Below are 20533 nucleotides of genomic sequence, written 5' to 3'. Positions count from 1 at the left end.
AGTCTCAAACATGCTTGGGACAAGCATAGATCTATACTAAGACAAAAAAAGTTAACAAAGAAAACCACAACAAAAAACAAACAAACCAAACAAAAGCAAAGCAAAAAAAGGGGCAGGCTCCATGGACCACTCTGTCTTTTTCTGCCATCGCTTTTCTATGTTTCTATTTATGTTTCATTTGCATTCTTATCATCATCAGCTGCTGGGAGTAAGGATAAAACATATTTTCATGGAAACCACTGTGACTTGGGCTCCTGGAGGTGCCTGGGGGCCAGCCTCCTTGCCACCGATTATGGACCCAGGACTAAGGAGACCCCCATCTTGGGGTTACAAAGAACCTTTTCCCCAATAGGATTATATCGCTTCCCTGGGTACCTGGCTGGTCATGAATTATACCAGCTACTCTTTCCATGCAATTAGGGCTGAAGGGACTGTTACCCCTTGGCATACTGTGCATAGCGGAACTATTATCCTGGAGTGATGTGTTATGTGCATGGGGGTGAATTCCAGCATATGTGGGGTTAAGAATTTTCTATTTTCTGTTACAGGTTTCCTGGCATAAACTTTTGGGTATTAGGTCTAGTTAAGCTCTCACTTTATTTAATCACCTCCAGAGTCCAGAGTGCTAGGTACCAGGAAGGAATCCATTGTTTTCTTGTGTTTGATTGTTTATTTGTTTATGTAATGTAATTTTCTCCTGAGACTGGTAAATATGGACCATACCTGCCTAGGGGTATTTTTTGTATATAAATGTTGTGCTGTTTGTTAATAAAAAGTCATTCCTTGTTTTACTCAAACATTGGTTCTATCTGATGCTTGGCATAAATTTGCTATATTCTAGTTTCAGAGTGGAGGAAGTCGTAGTTTGGCAGAAATACCCAGTCGAGGTGTCAGGCAGTTTGTCACACCTATGTAAGCTACAATTTACCAAAAATGCTGTGGTCACTGTTCTGGGTATTTCCTTTAGCTACCAGTGCTTAAAGGTGCCCTTAAGGAAGGCTAACTATACCCTAGGGATCATCGGGAATTAAACAAATCTGTTGTTTTGCACTGAATGGACAAAGCACAGGTTTGCCTAAGGCCAGTTTCACACAAGTGGACCCCGCCAGTAGAACCGCCTGTTCAGTGGGGTATCTGATCCCCGCTGAGCAGGCACACAACAGGTCCATGTCTGCTGCGCTTATGAAGAGCAAACACAGACACAGCCTTCTTTCCTTTTTGGGCAGTCTGTCCGTTTACATCAGACTGTCATCCGATCTGCCCAGACAGAGGGGAACGGATCTTCCATCCATCTGTTTTTAGCAGATAGGATGCAGATGGGTATAAACGGACACAGTCTAAATCCGCCGTTCCATAGAGGACAGTGGATGGTCCAATCAGGTCTACCCGAAAAACTGACAGGCATACCCAATCAGTCCGCTCATGTGAAAAGGGCCTTAAAATAAAAGGGGTTCATAGCTGTACACAAACACAAAATCACTTATCAACCAAACAGAAAGGGAAATGATCATATTGTAGCAATATATTTTATTGTATTTTTGCGATTAGGTATTTCACTACTGTGATACCAATGTTGTAATTAAACTTGCTTTTTCTTTATTCATTGTGAGTAGGGAAGAATTTTTTCAAATAGGGCTTGGGTATGAAGTTGGAAAAAAGCTGTCATTCCTGGGCCAATGAACTGTGGGTTGGGGAATTCCTGCTCTGCTGCTAACATACACAAATGACATCACTGACCTAACATGTGCCAATGTGAAAAAAAAATTCTGTACAGCAAAGGGTCTCTTCATGCCGTTTTGAGGGCAACATTTAAAATACACAAATCCCTCAAATTTCATGATTGGGAGGATGTCTTAAACCAGGGGTATTGAATTAAAATTCACCAAGGACCGGGCAGTAAAATTTGAATGCATCAGAGGTCCAAATCTCATGTAGGCCCCTGTGGTGCATTTTCGTGAGCGCCAAGCCACATATTGCTGCAATGCGATTTTGAAAAAAAGGCTCGGAGACTTCTTCAGGTTTCTAGAAGGTAGTGCTGACCTACCCACAACGTGTGCACCAAATCTGAACCTGTTCTCACATCAGTGTCCTCAATCCCCACTGCACATCACAGTCCCCTCCTCATTCACAGCAAGATCCCTCTTGATGAGTGTCTTCAGCTCCCCCTTCACATCACCCCCCTCCACCGCTTTCACAGTAGTGTTCTTACACTTCCTTGATATCAGCCCCCCCACAGTACTGTCCTCTGCCCCCTTCACTAAAGAGTACTCTGCCCCTTTTTAAATCATCCCCCCACATTACTGTCCCCAGACCCCCCCCCATGTCTTCTGCCATCACATTACTGTCCTCAGCTCCCTCCACATTACTGTCCTCAGCCCCCCTCCATGTTACTGTCCTCAGCCCCCACATTACTGTCCTCAGCCCCTCCCACTTTAATGTTCTCAGCCCCCACACTGAGCTCTGATGAAGAAGGTCTGGCCTTCGAAACGCGTCAGCTGAACTGAGTGCTTACCCCCATGATGGGACTCGCACTGGCTCTCTATCTCTGAAGTCCCTGTGAGGACTTACATGCCTTATTTTATTCGCTGTTTGTGAGTACCTTTCTTTTTAATAAACTTCTGTTTACTGAGGTAATGCGCAAGGTTTGTGCGCTTCTCGTTTTTATTTTGCTTTGCAGTGTTGGTCGGGCTTCCCCAGCCTTGTTTGGAGCTGCACAACCTTTGAAGCACTGGTGGTCGCTGTTTTTCCAGTTTTGGTTCCATCTATTTGCCACCTGCCTGGGTCCTAGAGCGCAGAAGAATTCGTGTTTGGTCTCAGCCCCCACACACCAGAGTCCTTAGCAACCCACATTAATGTCCTCAGTCCCCCCCGCATTCAGTCCTCGGCCCCCCTTCACACCAATGTCCTTAGCCCCTTTAACTTCACCCCCCCCCCACTGTCCTACCTTACACAGACAGTGATTGACAGACAGTGTTTGATTGCTAGGACTGTCCTTTATCCTAGCAACCAATCACCTGCTTGTTAACATCGGGCAACTCCCACCCTCCATCCAGAACTGGCCTGCCTCCTGCTGTCAGCTCTGTGAGGATGACCATGAGACAGATGGGGGAAGAAAAGGCACTTAAATGGCAGGACTGCATGGATCCGGATGGGACAGTGAGTCAGTCTGCATCCGGACCCTGGTCCGCCATTTAGTAATGCCTGTCTTAAACTGTACATGGTTTTATGGAACAGTGCTATTTTTACAGACAATATCAGCAATGGTGTTCACTCTCAGTGCATATTTGGCTGTGTAACTGATATTTTTTGTACAATTAGCTTGGCTTACATAGAAGCAGTGGTATCCCTATATGACTCATTCTAATTTGGAATTCCCTGTTCTTACTGGCGCAATACTGTTCTATTACTGGCCAAGTTCTCTCAAACTGTAATTGAGAATTAAAAGACTGCCCATGATATTTGTAAAACTGGCCAGTAGTAGGAGATTTTCATGAGGGAAAATTTGTCAAAATGTACTAGAAAAAGAGTACAGGCAGGTGATTTATTACTCAAATTAAAAGACTGGAAATGATGCAAGGCTAGGCCCAAATTTACTAGAGACAGGCTGAGGCTTTACTACAAGCATGAAAATCCTACAGAGGATATAGCAGTGTAAAACTGGTCAGCAGCAGGACAGTTTCAATCAGGGATAAAAGGCCCAACCAGTGTATGCCTAACTTTTATTTTATATATGGATATAGAGGAGGGCAGTGAATACAAATAATATAATATGAGGTGGTTTAGATCACACTGTTCTTACACAACATTTCTTTTCTTGCAAACGATGGAAGCAAAGAGAGCTCCAAGAACAGATACTGAGCGCTGATCACCCAAAAACAAAAAACATATAAAACAAAAAACAGCAGACATGAAACCCTCAATACTACCCCTGAAACAAAGAACTCACTTTTTTACGGGAAGCCTTGCTGAAAAAAAGTTTCCTATGGACAAGACAGCAGCTAAAGCTGAACACAAATAACAAATAAATCCTAATATAAAATTAAAAACAAAAAGTAACCATTAAAAAAAAAGGCAGCAAACAGGTTGACAGCCTGAAAAACAAGAAATTACATTTTTGTAACTGAGCCTAATCTCCCCTTATGCTGTTTGTCAGCTTTTCCTAAAGTGTCTTCTAACACAATGATATAATGGGGGTTATTTATTAAAACTTCATGGTACAAAATCTGGTGCAGCCCCGCAAAGACATCATCGTCCAGGTTTTATTGCCAAAGCTTAATTTAACAAGCTGAAGTTAGAAGCTGATTGGCTACCATACACAGCTGCACCAGATTCTGAGTGCTGCAGTTATAGGAGGTCTGCCCCAATGGCTGCTCTGTGTCATTCAACATTTTGGTCCTTTTTAACCCACTGGACAAAGCCCAGTCTAAAGCCCATTTAGCAGGGTTGCAAACCATCAGTAAATTTACTTACAGTTTGTAAAATCAGTGATTTTTACAAACTGTACAAAATACCCATAACAAACATTTTCTGTCAGTAAAAATCAGGACCTTTTGCAGAGTACTGGCGAGCACCTTTGCCAAAAAGACACTGCAAGGGTTGAGAAGGTACCAGCCTAGGAAGGACCAGGTAACCACATTTGCTGATACTTCTCCTCTAGTCCAGGCTGCACCCTTGTCGAGGCAGGGTGATCTACCCTCTGCCTCTTTTCACTTCACTTCCACTGGGTGCTGCCATTGTTGTGTCAGAGCATGCTGGGAGTCTAGAGCCTGGGCTCCCGCTGTCTGCTTCCTTGCCCCTCCCCCAGCCCTACTGTGACAGTATCCGATCCCTTCACCAAACAGCAAGCTCCTCATGCTGTCCTGTGCCTATACCGTCAGGCCCATGACCAACACTTGCCTGCTGCGGAGAAGGAGAGGTGAGCCAAAATAGGTGGTCACCTTAACTCGTACACTTCCAGGGGGAGCACAGTGTTCATGCACTGCTGTCATTGTACTCTGCACTGATTTTCTTTCCTCAGGGCTTTCCATTCTAATTTCACCCTACAACAGGAGGGCCCCTGGACGAGAGGTAGCAGTCTCTCTATGGAGCAGCCCCAGGACTGGAGGTAGCAATCTGTCTAATGAGGTCCTCCATAGGCAGGCTTCTATCTCCAGTCCTGGGGCCCTCCATAAAGAGATTGCCATGTCCAGTCAGGGGCCCCTCCATAGACAGACTGACAATTTCAGTTCAGGGGCCCCTCCATAGAGAGATTGCAACTTCCAATCCAGGGGCCCCTCCATAGAGAGACTGTCACCTCAATCCCTGGGGCCCCTCCATGGGATAGATCTTACATCAATCAGTCCAGGGGTCCCTCACATTAACTAAGCAGATAGAGGTAGGTGGTCAGGGGGTGGTTCTGTTTAATCATCCTCTTTTAGGTCACTGCCACTGTTAGATGCAATCTGGTCATGCCCATTGCTCTGAGTAGCATGCAGAGACTAATTCGTTTTTCAACTGTATCCGGGGGGGGGGGGGGGGGCAGATAGTTTGTCATGCTTTGTTGACTTTTTAAGTGTAAACCAGGCAAATTACTTTTTATGGGTATTGTCAGTGTTTCCATATCATGTTTATACTTTTTAAATATCATCTTAGTTTTTAATAGGAGTTCTGTAATTTTTCAGGTTGTCGTTAAAAAATCTACTCTGCCATTAAATTTTCAATGTTTTGTCAGTGAAAAAAATGCAGAAGGTTGGCAATCCTGCCATTCAGTACATTCTGATTAAGGCACCATGCACACGAGGCATTTCAATAACGCTGGTAGCGTTCGCTGTGTAAAGTAAAAAAATTAAAAACTTGAGTTTTTCAGCGTTTTTGTATTAGCATTTAGCCGCTTTTTCTTTTGTATTTCAATGATTTTTATTAGTTTATAAACATTTAAAAAAAAACAGAAGCAACAAGACATGCCCACGCAAAGGCCATCAATTGCACATAAAAAAATAAAGAAAACAGTGCTCTAACACCAACAGAGCAAAGGGTGCGCCCACGCAGGGGCTATCAATGGCACATAAATGACAAAAACATTGGTATAACATCGACAGTAACTCAAACCAAAGGCAGCTATCCACTGCCACACCAAAAATAAACAGAAAAAGAAAAGGAAGGAGTATAAAAGAAAATAAAAAGACAAGACCATGACCAGGGGTTCGGGAACGCCAATACCGAGCAACATCACAACCCCAGACTAGCCGGGGGTAGCGTGGGAAGGGTATATTGCAAGCACGGCTCCCATATTTTAAAAAATTTCCATTGGGAGTCGTTACAAATACTCAACATCTGTTCATTGACACATGAGACCAAACACATGAGACCAAAAACCAATCAGTTTTGGGCATGACCACCAGATATGCAGTACATTACCACGATGGCCACAACCTTGAAAGCATTGATCACTGCAGGCAGGGTTTGCCTGGGCCAAACGAGCCGCAACCCAGTACTAACGAAACAATACTTTGTATGCCGCATCCAGCGTGGTCGTATTAAAGGAACATTTAGCTATAAACGACCAGGTCCTATTCCAGTCCTCCAGATGCATGACTGCCCCCAAGTCGCGCTCCCACTGACTGACATATGAGAGAGAAGTATGCATTGAGCGTCTGTTCAAAGCTGCAAAAAGAAGGGAAATAAGGCAGATTTCCGATACAGGAAGGCAGAAGTGCCCCGCAGTGAGGTCAGCCAATGCCGCAGTTGAAGGTAACGAAAAAATTCAGCTGGAGGGGCATCCGTGACTCCCCAAGAGAATTCAAGATGGGGAAGGGCCGAGAAGTCAAAAATTGGCGCACCTGAGTAAAAGAGAGTTTAGCTGCATTTTGCTGCATTTTTTTTTACCAAAAAACTTTTTTTGCTAAAAAAAAAACCAAAAATGCTGGTTTGCCATGTTTTACTGAGTTTTCACTGTTAGAGCATTTTTACAGCTAAAAACCTCCTCTAGAAACCCACTAGTTCTGGGTGTTTTCCAGCCAAAAAACGCCCCAGCCAAAAAACGTTTATTACAGCCTATGTGTACATGGACACATAGGATAAAATGCTGGGGGGTTTACTAGCTGTATAAAAAAACACTAAAAGCCATAAACAGCAGTTGTAAAAACATCCAGTGTGCATGAGGACTAAGAAAAATTCTCCTGTTTGAATCTGCACAAATCATCACCGGGATAGTGTATCTTGAGCCTGCAGGATTTGCCTCAAACCTGTGCTAGCAGAAAACTTGAACCCTATTCCTAGTAATGCGTCTGGATTTCTACATGAAAAAAAGACTTGCAAAAGAATGGCTATACTTGTCACACCATGTGCAAAATTCCTGAGTTTGCGGGGAAATGCTGAGTATTTATAGAACGTTCTCCTTATTTTACCATTCTAAAAATTCAGCTTAAAGAATCTGAAGCTGCACATTCCCTGACCTGTTAGTATTTTAGTGAATGGAATCATAGAGTTGTAGCAATCACCCTGTGAACTTCATGCACATTTGACTGCTGCTGCTCATAGTTGCAAAATGTAAAATATTATAATAATCCTAACAGACTAATCCATCTGTAAAAGGTTACTGTACTGAAAAGAACATGGAAGTTGCCACTGATGACATTATTTGAAAATGCTAGTTGACTGGCTGCCTCTAAAATCAATATATCTGAGGCCACTGACATGGCCTAAAGCATGCTGATCTAAAAAGTCAGAGTAACATCAGAAATACAAATCTGCATAATTGTTGCTCATCTGTCACAAAGAAAGTACACAAAGGAACGTGATGATTATGAGACTGTGTATGCCATACTGTTGGAGAGGAAGTAAGTACTCTGACTTTAGTTCTGCTTTAAGTGCTTCACACATTGAAGTAGAAACTGTGTAATTACAATGATGCCCTGCAGTTTAGTAAAACAATTATTCCTGATCCTACATCCTACTTTCAGTACAGAGTGATATCAAGTTTTACATTTCAGCAAAAGGCCAACTAGGATAATAGGGAAAAAAAGGAGAAAATGTATAATCCTAATGAATAAAAATGTAAAGAATTACAGCCAGGTCAGAGGATAACCAACACCAAGTGCACCTCTCCAGCAACAGATTTTAGAAAATGAAAAAAGATGTGTTGGGATCTGCTGCCCTCTACTGTCAGCTGCTAATATCAAATGTATAATTATGTATTTGCACTTCCTGTGTCTGGGAGGCTGGCTTTAACCACCTCCCACCTGCCATATAAGGAAATGACGGGCACAAGTTGGTTCTCTTGTTCTGCGAGGACGTCATATGACGTCCTCCCACTCACAGAGCGTCAATCGGTGGTGCGCTATGTCCCTGGGACACAGTGGATCACCAATCAGCTAAAAGAGACCCGATGACTTTGGCTCTGTCATGTGATCAGCTGTGTCCAATCACAGCTAACCGCATGTAAATAAGGAAATGTAGCTGCTGACTTTTAATAAACATACACTTACCTGTTGTAGGGTTCAGCGATGTGCTCACCCGCACCATCCCTTTTCTCCTTCTTTCCTCCACAGTGCCAGCATCTCAACTGTGGGCGAAGAACAAAAACAAAGCGCACCAAACTTGTGCATTACCTCAGTAAGCAATTGGTAAATTTATTGATTTAAGAAATATACTCACAACAGTAGCAATATAAAAGGCATATAGAATTCAAAATCAAAGCACTGGATTAGGAGACACATTGAGGAAGAAGGGACCCCTCTTCGAAACGTGTCAGCTTTACCCTGAGAGTCTCCCCTCTCGATGGGATGCGCACGTGTCTCCTAATTCAGTGCTTTGATTTTGGATTCTATATGCCTTTTATATTGCTATTTTTGTGAGTATATTTCTTAAATCAATAAATTTACCAGTTACTTACTGAGGTAATGTGCAAGGCTGGTGCGCTTTCTTTTTGTTCTTCACTACAGTTTGTTTTGAGCTTCCCCAGCTTCATGTTAGAGCCATACAACCTTTGATTGCTTTTGGACAAACTTTCATATATCCTAACATATATTGTTCTATTGGCCCTCTTCTGATCTGGGTCCTTGAGCGCTGCAGGTGTTGTATTTGTGTACTGATCTCAACTGAGGGCACCAGCCTGTGACAGCTTGCGACTTGACAGCCTGGTGCACACTGCGCATGTGCAAATGGCGCTGCGCCTCCTGATTGGTCCGGCAGTCTTCTGGGACCTGTGAAAGTTCCCAAGAGACTGCGGGAGGAAGGAGGGGAACGAACTTCCATCTCACTTCTCTGCGGTGAACTGAGCTAGAAGTGGGAGTGGGTACCTGTCAAAACCAAACAAGCGGAGCTTCCTCCATTTTTGGGTGGAACTCCGCTTTAACAAATCCTGATGATGAACATTCTCAGTCTTCTGGTACTTACTGTGTACTTACTGTACTTACTATAAATCTCTGTGTAGGGCGAGGGTGAGAGTGTAACCATAGCATACATAGTCTGAGTACTGGTCCACTTGAAGCTCCCATAATAGAAAAGGGAAGTTCAATACAATTATTAATTTGCAACACAGCCAGTCCCTTTGCAGCTTGGACATTTGCAACTTCCTACAATGTTGTTTGTGGCAAGCCTAATTGGCAGTTTTATAAAGAGATGGCCATGGAGAAAGGAATATTGTAGCTGGGACCAGTCACCTGTGTTGCTTTTTCGCATGCTCAGACACAGAGCTTATCTTCCTAAAACCAAAGCATACACTGGCAAGAGTGTGAGGACAGTCTGCCCGCTTCTTAAGATTCATTGAACCACTGTGGCATGTCTTCTTTGTTTTTTTAAACATAGAACAATCATGGCAGAAAATAAAACCATATAGTCCATTTTTTTGTTTGTTGTTTTTCTTTTTTAACCTTTTTGTCTGTCATGTTATGTATGCTTGTTCAAAACATGCTTTAACTAACTATTGTTGATTAACCTGCTGCCTGCCTATAATGGAAATCTGTTCCAAGCACTGCAAAAATAATACTTTCAAAAGTTAGTTTTGAACTTTTATCCTGCTAGTTTGAGGTCATGTCCCTATTTCCTTAATTTTAGCTTCATATAGAAAATACAGAACTAAAGAAATAAAGAACGCAGAAATAAAGAACACTGCAACATGCTATTTCCATTGTTTGCATGTTCTCCCTGTGCCTGCGTGGGTTTCCTCTAGGTACTCCAGTTTCCTCCCACACTCCAAAGACATGCTGGCAGCTTAATTCACTCCTGTCTAAACTGGCCCTAGTATATATATGTACTGTATGAATGTGAGTTAGGGACTTTAGAGTATAAGCTCCCGGAGGACAGGGACTGATGTCAATGTACAAAATATATATGTAAACTGCTGTGTAATTATTAACTTACCAAAAAGAAATTTTAAAAAATGACCCTTTCTGTTAAAAAAAAAAAAGTGCGTGGTATTTCTGTACTTTCTGCAATCAGCCTCATTTGGAAAGGTTTCAATAATAAGTGCTGTGTAGCAAGTACGTTTCCTCAGCATGGATGAGACAATCTAATCCAAGAAAATAGTTATTTAGCTTCTATGATGCAGTAGGTTAGTCAGCATGATACAGTGGGGGTGAACAGGGGCACAACAGCATAATGCAGTTAGACAGTTCGACAGCTCCTAATTAGGCCATATTCACACCATTGTCCTGTGGCAATGCAAGCATTATCATGATACACTGTAATGCGCATTACAATCATTGGTGCTACTTGTACCATTCCTTGTCAATGGCACCCAACACACCTTACTGACAGACATTCGGCACCACAACACTTGGTAGTGCACTACTGTGCATTGTAGTGTGTTGCCATACAAAAATAGTGCTTGCACCTTCTTTGGTTCATTAGGCAGCCACTACACATGAATGAACTTCAAAACAAGAAACAAATGGGAAATAAATAGTGGGAGTATGTTACAGGCCCCCCACCTGAGGGATGAAGAGGAGGCTGATCTCCTTTCACAGTTAAAAATGGTGGCGAGGAGGGGCAATGTTATCATCATGGAGGACATTAATTATCCTGATATTGACTGGGAATATGGAGCTGCTCTCTCCCCTAAGGCTTGGCACTCAGGGCTGGTGCTAGAAAAACTAGGCGACCACCTAGGGTGCACTGCCACTCAGGGGCACCTGGGTGCAGCACAGGCTGGCACTCTCTCTGTGTGGGACGCTGCCATGTCATGAATGATCCTTCAGCTGAGAGGAAGGGCAGCAGAGGGGAGAAAGAAAGGACAAAGGAAGATGTCGGGTGTCTGGGACCAGTGTAGCAGCTGATTTGCAGCTCCTTCCAGTGTTCCTCTCAGACTCAGTCCCTTACTGCAAGCCGGCTAAAAGCTGCTGATCACCGTGGAGTTCCAGCCCTTCTCTTCCCATTCATCAGCGGAGGCAGGGCTGCGCCTGCACGGGAAGGCAATGCCTTACTCTGATGTCACGTGTTTGTGTGAGTTTGACCCAGCCAACTGGACATCCATCACATGTGCAATGTATCAGTGAGTGATGGCATCATCACGATCCCACAGTCTGCTCTTCTAGTGCCTGCTGGGCCTGCTGATCTGTGTCAGTGTTGGTGGTGGTATCTTGTGTTGGATCTGCACTGTGTGGGATCACTCAGTTCACCTGCCTGCTGTCACAGCATTTTACCTCCCCTCATTGCCTGGGGAATTCCAGCCTTAGATCTGTGTGGATCCATCATCCTCCACTCACTGCAACTGTTACCCTGCCACAGCCAGCCTCGGATACAGTCCATCTGTGACACTGACTTTGTCTGTAATCGTGGTGCTTATGGCACTTATATTTAAAAATTAAAAGAAATTTAGCAGTTTCATGTTTTGTTGATTTAATATTTTCTGCCGTTTAAAAAAAATTTTTTTTTGGGGGGGGCGCATGTAGCTGAGCTGGTCTTGTCTAGTACACAAAATAGTCTAGCACTGGCCCTGTTGGCACTTCCTAAATGTTTTGCAGGACAATTTTATGTATCAGTTGATAGATGCCCCAAGTAGAAACAAAGCTATGCTTGACCTACTAATCACAAGCAACCCAGAGCTAATAGAGGATGTGGAAGTAAGGGATAACTTAGGAAACAGTGCTCACACGACAATTACTTTCAATTTAAAAACAGACACAAGAGTAGGACAAGCACATTAAATTTCAAGAGAGCAAACTTTACTTAACTGCGCTCCATACTGCATGACATTAAATAGGAAATATTCTAGAAACAAAAAACACAGAGTAAAAGTGGGAATGCTTTCAGAATATTTTAATTAATGACATTAGCCAGTGTATTCCAATGGGCAGCAAATATAAAAGAAGTACTGCTAAACCTAGGTGGCTAAATTCAAGCATAAAAAGGCACATTAAAAAGAATAAACTGTCTTTTAAAAAATATAGAAGGTCGAGGGGACACTGTCAACATTCCAGCACTACAAAGAATACAATAAGAAGTGTAAGAGTGCAATCAGGGCAGCAAAAATAGACCATGAGAAACACATGGCGGAAAGGAGTAAAAGAATCCCACATTTAAAAAATATATACCGTATTTGCCGGCGTATAAGACGACTGGGCGTATAAGACGACCCCCCTACTTTTCCTGCTAAAATTTAGTTTGAGCTATACTCGCCGTATAAGACTACCCCTCTTCCAATGCACACCAGTGGCAGGAATAGTGCCCCATCATTGGTATCAGTGGCAGGAATAGTGCCCCATCATTGGTATCAGTGGCAGGAATAGTGCCCCATCATTGGTATCAGTGGGAGGAATAGTGCCCCATCATTGGTATCAGTGGCAGGAATAGTGCCCCATCATTGGTATCAGTGGCAGGAATAGTGCCCCATCATTGGCATCAGTGGCAGGAATAGTGCCCCATCATTAGTATCAGTGGGAGGAATAGTGCCCCATCATTGGTGTCAGTGGGAGGAATAGTGCCCCATCATTAGTATCAGTGGGGGGAATAGTGCCCCATCATTGGTATCAGTGGCAGGAATAGTGCCCCATCATTAGTATCAGTGGGGGGAATAGTGCCCCATCATTGGTATCAGTGGGGGGAATAGTGCCCCATCATTGGTGTCAGTGGGAGGAATGGTGTCCCATCATTGGTGTCAGTGGGGGGTGGAATAGTGCCCCATCATTGGTGTCAGTGGGAGGAATGGTGTCCCATCATTGGTGTCAGTGGGGGGTGGAATAGTGCCCCATCATTGGTGTCAGTGGGGGGGGGGGAATAGTGCCCCATCGTTGATGTCAGTGGGGGGGAGGAATAGTGCCCCATCGTTGGTGTCAGTGGGGGGGAGGAATAGTGCCCCATCGTTGGTGTCAGTGGGGGGGAGGAATAGTGCCCCATCGTTGGTGTCAGTGGGAGGAATAGTGCCCCATCGTTGGTGTCAGTGGGAGGAATAGTGCCCCATCATTGGTATCAGTGGGAGGAATAGTGCTCCATCATTGGTTTCAGTGACACCAATGATGGGGCACTATTCCTCCCACTGACACTTGCTGACCCTGTTCTCGTATGGTGCTGCTGCAGCCAGCATATGTGGTTGCAGCAGCACCTCTACACTGACCACTTACCTGCTGGTCCTGCACTCGATTTTCGCGGGGCCGCTCGGCTCCACCCCCTCGCCGGTGATTGGCCGCCTGTGTGCCTTTCCTGAGCTACAGTTCTGGCGGCCAATCACTGGTGAGGAGGCGGAGCCGAGCAGCCGCACGAACATCCAGTGGCCGAACTGAAGGCGCAGCCGCGCTTCCTGGACCGGATCATCGTGGGACCGGAACCAGGTAAGAAACAGCCGCTGCCCACCCCTGTACTTAGTGTCCCTTCCATTGGGGGAAGGGGGGGGCGGCGGCGGCAACGCGCCGCCCCCCTAAAAAGTGTCAGTATGCCGTATACCGGCGTATAAGACGACCCCCGACTTTTGAGAAGATTTTCAAGGGGTAAAAAGTCGTCTTATACGCCGGCAAATACGGTAGTAAAAAAGCATAGTCAACGCACCTTGGCCCCATAAAGGATGCTCAAGGGATGTTGGTTACAAGTGACAAGGAGAAGGCAACTGTGCTAAATACATTCTTCTCCTCAGTTTTTACTATGAAAAACAAGGGGTATATTAGATAAGTATTGTTAGCAACACAGCAGGGAGTATGCCCTTGTGGCAAAAAAAAAAGCCAATGATCTAAAAAGACTAGAAAAGCCTAATGTGAACAAATCATCAGGACCAGATGGCTTACATCGGAAAAACCTCAAAGAACTCAGCCAGGTCAATGCTAGACCTGATTCTTAATCTTTAAGGAAAGCTTACTGACTAGAATGGTGCCAGCAGATTGTCAAAAAGCTAATGTGGTACCAGGGGTGGACTGACAACTCTTGGGGCCCCCGGGCAATAGGGGATCATGGGACCCCTGTGTCCTTGCCCAAACTCAAAAAAGCCTATAAAAAAGGTACCAGGGGCATCTCGTGGGGCCCCCTACTGACCCCAGGCCCTCGGGCAGTGCCAGAGTTTCCAAATGGTCAGTCCGCCCCTGTGTGGTACCAATATTAAAGAATGGGCTAAGATATGTACCTGGAAACTACAGGCCAGTCAGCCTAACATCAATAGTTTTAAAACTACTGCAGGGGATGATAAGGGGCCATATCCAAGAAGTTTCTAATAAGAGTAGCATTAGTAGTAGTAACCAGCTTGGATTTATGAAAGATTGTTTTTGCCAGACCAACATATTACCATTCTATGAGGAGGTGAGCTGTAATATGGATAAAGGAAGGCCTGTGGATGTGGTATATCTAGACTTTGCCAAAGCATTTGACACGGTACCCCATAAGTGCTTAATACCAGAGGCGTCCCTAGGGTTGGTGTCACCCGGTGCGATAACACTTGGTGACACCCCCTCCGACGATCCCCGCAAAATGGATCGGACTGCGGATTGAGCATAATGGATCGGACTCCGATCCATTATGCTCAATCCGCAGATCCGATCCATCCTGCGGGGATCGTTGGCTTGCTTTACATCTTACCTTTTCGTGGAGCGGGTCCAGTGTCACCCCGTATAGGTTGCATGCCGCCAATCCCATCAGGATGGATTGGATCTACGGATTGATCATAATGGATCGGAGTCTGATCCATTATGCTCCCCAATCCGCAGTTCCAATCCATCCTGCGGGGATCGTCGGCGTGCTTTACAACTTACCTTTTCGTGGAGCAGGTCCAGTGTCACCCTGTGCAGTAGGTGTTACCAGGGGAGGCGCACACCCCCGTACCTGCCTAGGGATGCCACTGCTTAATACACAAATTGAGGTCTATTGACATTGATGATAGTATATATACCTGGAAAGAAAACTGTTTAGAACGGTTGGGCCAGAGAGTGGCAATAAAAAGTGCACCTTCAATGGTGTGGAGTTACAATTGGGCCACTCCAGGACTGGGACCAATCATGCTAACTTGTTCATAAATGAAATAGAGGTTAGAATAAATAGTTCAATCTCAGCGTTTGCTTATTATAGCAACTTTACAGGAACACCTGGATAAAATAGAGGGGTGGGCAAACACATGGCAAATGAGGTTCAATGTAGGGAAATGAAAAGAAATGCATTTGGGGTGTAAAAATTTGAACACAAGCTACACACTAGGGGGTGAGCCTGTTGCAGAATCAAGGATGAAAAAGGATCTGGAGGTTCTAGCTGATAACAGACTCAGCAATAGCCTGCAATGAAATGCTGCAGCAAGCAAGGACAGTAGAATATTAACATGCAATAAAAAGGGTAATTACTCAAGAGATAAAGCTATAATTCTACCACTTTACAAAACTCTGGTTCTACCTCATCTTGGGTATTCCCTCCAGTTCTGGTCACCACAAGATGTGCTAGAATTGGAGAGAGTCCAGAGAAGGGCAACAAAACTAATAAGGGCCACAGTAATAAGAAATTATTACAAACATTACATGTATTCCTCTTGGAAAAGAGATGCTTATTGCTGATAGCAATATACAAATATCTTAATAGTGATTCCAACATTGAGAGGACACTATTCAGTCTCTGGTTACTCAAGAAGACACGTGGCCACTCAATGAAGTTGGTTGAGACGCAGTTTAGCCTTAAATGATGTAGTGGTTTTTCTTTTTTGCTGTTAGAATAGTAAATATGTGGAACTCCCTTCCACGATCGGTGGTCTAAGTGGGAACTGTCGCTCATTTAAAAAAAAATTTAGATGGGCATCTTAATGAACACAATATACAGGGATATGGGAAGTGGTAGACACACCCACCCACACAGATTGAACTAGATTGACTGGAGTCTTTATTCAACCTTACCAACTATGAAACTATGTAACACATTGCACATTAATATGAAGCTTAACATGCAGTATTCACATGGCGCAGTTATTGTGCTAACAATACCAAATTTTGTATAGGTTTCATTTAGGCTGACCTCGCACTTGTGTGTTGCCGTAACTTCCAGTACAATGAAGTGGTATCAAAAAGTTTTGAGATTAGTTTTGTAACACGACAACAAATGGCAGCCAGGTCTGCTATTTCATCATGGACAGCAAGTTAGAACAAAGAGCAAATGTGAAATGAGAAAAATGTATCCATTCATTTAAATTTGATTTGTTAATTTATAAAGCTGATTTTTTTTTGTGTGCAAAGCTTTGTAAAGTATATGATGTGGCCCCCATACTGTTTTAAGGATACAACATTGCTGAACTTTCTGAGTAGGAAGGATAGAAGCAATGATAATGTGAAAAATGTAGCAATATACAGCAATTTCACTATATTGAGGCCAGCTCAGTATACGACAATAACGATTGGTTAATAAGGGTTAATGCACTTTTCAGATTGCTTACTGCTGTATTAAATAAGCCAAAATTAGTACAGTAAATTGAAAAATGAGAGGTCAGTGGCCTTACCCGTACTCCCATGAATTTATCTTTCAATACAATCCAGGAAAGTAGGAACATAAAGGCCTTGTTGCAGCAGAAGAGAGCTGACACATCTGTGGCTGTCAGTTTCTTGAGTGCCAATAAGTAGAGGTAATTCGTCAAAGTCCATAGGATAGAAAAAGGAGCAGTCCTTTTAAGAAAGAGTTTCAGTGTCAAACCATCTTCTCCAAATATTCGACTACATTCCCTGCAGAAGAGTAAAAAAAGTTTTTCATTGTTGCGTCTTTATTTATAGTCATACATTGCTGGTAAATTAGACATTTGCTTGCGGTCTTTATAAGTTGACATCTTTATTAAGCCCTCAACTGACTATATTTTTGGATCTAGAAAATGTTTTCATATACAGTTTTCACTGAAGGTACCCTCAGCTTGTACAGTTTTCATCATATGCTTGTTTTGAATTGCCTAGGTTTGTAACAGGTTTACTTTAAAGCTGAACTCCAGGCAAACAGCTAAATAAACAATTAATATATATATATGAAAAGTCTTTAACCTGCCAAAGGACTTTATATTTTTGACCATCCAGTCTTAAGATTTTCAAGGTCCTTAAAATAGACCCAGGTCAGAGATGTGCCTTTTCTCAGCTGCAGCTAAACAACAACGAAACTCACCCAAGCTCTACTGCTATATGAAAGGAATGGGAGTGCAAAACCGGTGCTCAGGCTGAGACGTTCACTTCAAGGTATGTAAGAATGTAGCCAGCAACTCGGTCACTTCTTCAGAAAGAGACTTTATTAGCACACATTAGGAAATTCAGAATCCATAAATACTAACGCATTTCAGCCAAAACCTTCTTCATAGCATAGAAAAAATGAATTAATTAAATTGGAGATTGATGGGAGCTGGAGAGATACTAGGTCTCACCTGTACTTGTGTGAAGGTTTTACAGGTACCATGCCCCTATTAGAACAGTGAATTAAAATCAAAATCAAAATAATAATGAATTAAACTCCAAGAATATATAACATGACAACCCCTCTAGCTAGCTAGCTCACCCTCCTGCCCCTAGCCTGTAATTGGGCAGTAACAAAGCATAGTAGTTAACCCATCTGCACTCCTCCTGTCAGCATTTTCCTTGCCAGAACATGCATACAGCAGATGTGATTGGCTCCTAGAGCTGCCCCTCCCTCTACCAGTCTGAGCACTACTGTACAGGGGATAAAAGGAAGCTCATAGCATGTCACATTCAGGAAATTACCTTAGTTGCATTTAATACATTTGATTCTTTTAAATAAATTCATAACTGAATGAATTGGGGTGCTTATATCTGCCTTCAGGTAAGCTAAATATTTATAGCTAATGATTGCACATGGCAAAAGGTAGGCAAAAAATGGCAGTTTGTTTTGCTCACAATTATTTTACATTGTTTTGTAATCATAATGAATTGAAGTGAGGCATGTAGAATGTTCATGTTCAATGAGGAATAATCTTGCAGAATAGTCTTGATGTAATAGCAGCCATGTACACACTGTAAAAAAAGTGTATGATGTGGTATTATGGTTAACATCACAGAATTCCAGGCACTGAGGCATTGCTTAAAAAAGAGCCATGAGATTGAACATTTCACCAGGTGAACAGCTTTCCATATTGTGAGTGTAGAGATTAGCTGATAGAGTGCTTCAATGCTTACAGGGAGCTAGCCTGACACATACTGAACTGTCAATGTCATTGAAGAAAAATGTAATGAGGATACGCTATTCACAAGCAATTTAGATTTCATTAATATACCTACAGTATGAATTTGCCTTGCTAGATCTGTGTCTGAGTGATACCATACTTTCAAAAGATAGGTTAAAGTGCTTATCTGGGGCCATTGGCATAAATATAGCCTGAAACATTAAAAAATATAGCAACATGTAGATTAAAACCTAAAATATCTATATAACAATGTCTTTATATATATAGAAGAATAGGCCAAGAATTATGAAGTGTAGAATGTTAATCTCTATGAATCTTAAACTTCTGGGAGTGTTCAATCTCCTTGATCTCCTTGACCTCCAAGTCATTACAGGGACATGGATGTCAGCAGGAAGAACCAGTGGGTTCAGTGGGGCTCCCAGAAGGTCAACACTTTTTCGAAGTGTTGGCTTCCCATAGGGCAACAGTGAGCCACTGTGCAGTACTGGAGCGTAGTTCACCAGTGGAAGCTGTAGGGGACGTAAGTATTCAGTCTCTTCTTTATTGCTATGTGTTTTTTTTATATTGCCCACTTAAATGACAGTGTTTCTTTAAATTGTACAAATAGATAATAGTGTAAAATTGTAAAAATTCTGGCTTCTCACTTTCTCTTTGGTAGCCAGATTACTAATTTATCAATAATGCATGTAATTTAAATAGAAATAATAATAATGATATGCATAATATTTTTTTTATAATGCTCATGAGCTCCCCAACCAAGTAAACAATGCATTTACATATGGTAAAATAATCACAGTAAAGCACATACAAATACATAAAAAATAGGAATAATGTAAAGACCAGATATATCGTATGTCAGGGTACTGTACGCAACAAAGGCTTCCGAAAACCTGGCATTTCTGGTCTTTACAAGGCCACAGGAATGCACGCTAGTGCACAACAGATATGTGAAAATGCAAACAGATGCACCCCCGAACATGCATGTGCACTGGCATATGGCTGTGCACGCTCCCAGCCCAGATTGGAAACAAAAAGCCCTTATAATGAATCCAGTCACCTTCTGTGACTGCTGGTTGATCTGGTTGATCTTTGGCTCTCCAATGCATTTGTTTTTGTGAATCCCTTTCATCTGTGGATATTCGTTATTGACTCAGCTTGCCTCTGGACCTATCTGCTGCCTGCCTCCTAATCTGACCCCGGCTTGTTTAACAGCCTGTCTCAGCCTGCTCTCCTGTGTATTATCCTCCTGACTACGCTCCTGACTATGCTGGAGGCCAATGGTGAGAGGAAGCCCTCTCACCATTGGTTTCCAGCACCAGGTATGTGATAACATGCATGGCAGCAAAAGACATTTTGTAGACAAAGCTTTGGGTTAAGATTACACAATGTTCTGCCAGAGTAGGTACTTGCAAAGGCTTCTAAAGCTGATAGACATCCGATACCAAATGAAAGGGAGTGGGACACAAGAGAAGCCTTAGAGACATATGTTAGAAGTAGTGGCCAATTTAAAAGAGACAACAAGTTGATGAGATAAGTTAAAGTTCTCCTTGTTTTTTTATTTGGACTAAAGAGGAGGTGCAAGAATACGGCAGACTGTTGATGCTTTATATGTTAGAGATAGGACATAGAACTATGGAGACCAACTTGGAGGTACAGAACTGATTTGCAAAGATACTTAAGCTTCACTGTTCAAACTAGGCTGGAGAGGGTAGTCTACACTATTTAGGAGAAGGATATAAAGGAGAGATTTACTGTGGTCAAAGTAGGATGAGTTTTGACCATTCGTCAACATATATGTCAACATATATTTCTTCAACTCACGATTAGAACCTTACCATTTCATCTGTGCCAGTTAGCCTGTGGATCTGTGTAAATTGTGAGTCTTCATCAAATCATATTATTCCAGTTCACATAGCTTAAAACAACACAACCCAAAGGTACAATAGGAATGTCAAATGACATGAGCCCATTATTATTTTTTATAAAATAATGAACAGTGAA

General features: G+C 42.8%; 1 protein-coding gene and 1 long non-coding RNA gene across 7 annotated transcripts in view; one reads left to right on the top strand and one right to left on the bottom strand.

Moving 5' to 3' along the window:
* Positions 1 to 20533, bottom strand: part of SLC35F4 (solute carrier family 35 member F4) — a 374072-nt gene that overhangs the window by 54278 nt on the left and 299261 nt on the right. For all 5 annotated transcript variants that reach the window (XM_089661131.1, XM_089661134.1, XM_089661132.1 and 2 more), the window contains one exon: positions 16862 to 17081. In XM_089661131.1, the coding sequence (XP_089517257.1) occupies positions 16862 to 17081 (220 nt within the window). The remainder of the gene's footprint in view (positions 1 to 16861; positions 17082 to 20533) is intronic.
* The window catches only part of LOC149437096 (uncharacterized), a 145669-nt gene that overhangs the window by 77829 nt on the left and 47307 nt on the right, over positions 1 to 20533 (top strand). The window lies entirely within an intron of this gene.

The sequence above is a fragment of the Staurois parvus genome, unplaced genomic scaffold (assembly GCF_062004578.1).
Source record: "Staurois parvus isolate SC_StPar_1 unplaced genomic scaffold, SC_StPar_1.0 ptg001316l, whole genome shotgun sequence".
NCBI lineage: Eukaryota > Metazoa > Chordata > Amphibia > Anura > Ranidae > Staurois > Staurois parvus.
The sequence above is the reverse complement of the archived record's forward strand: the minus strand, read 5'-3'. Positions and strand labels throughout refer to the sequence as shown.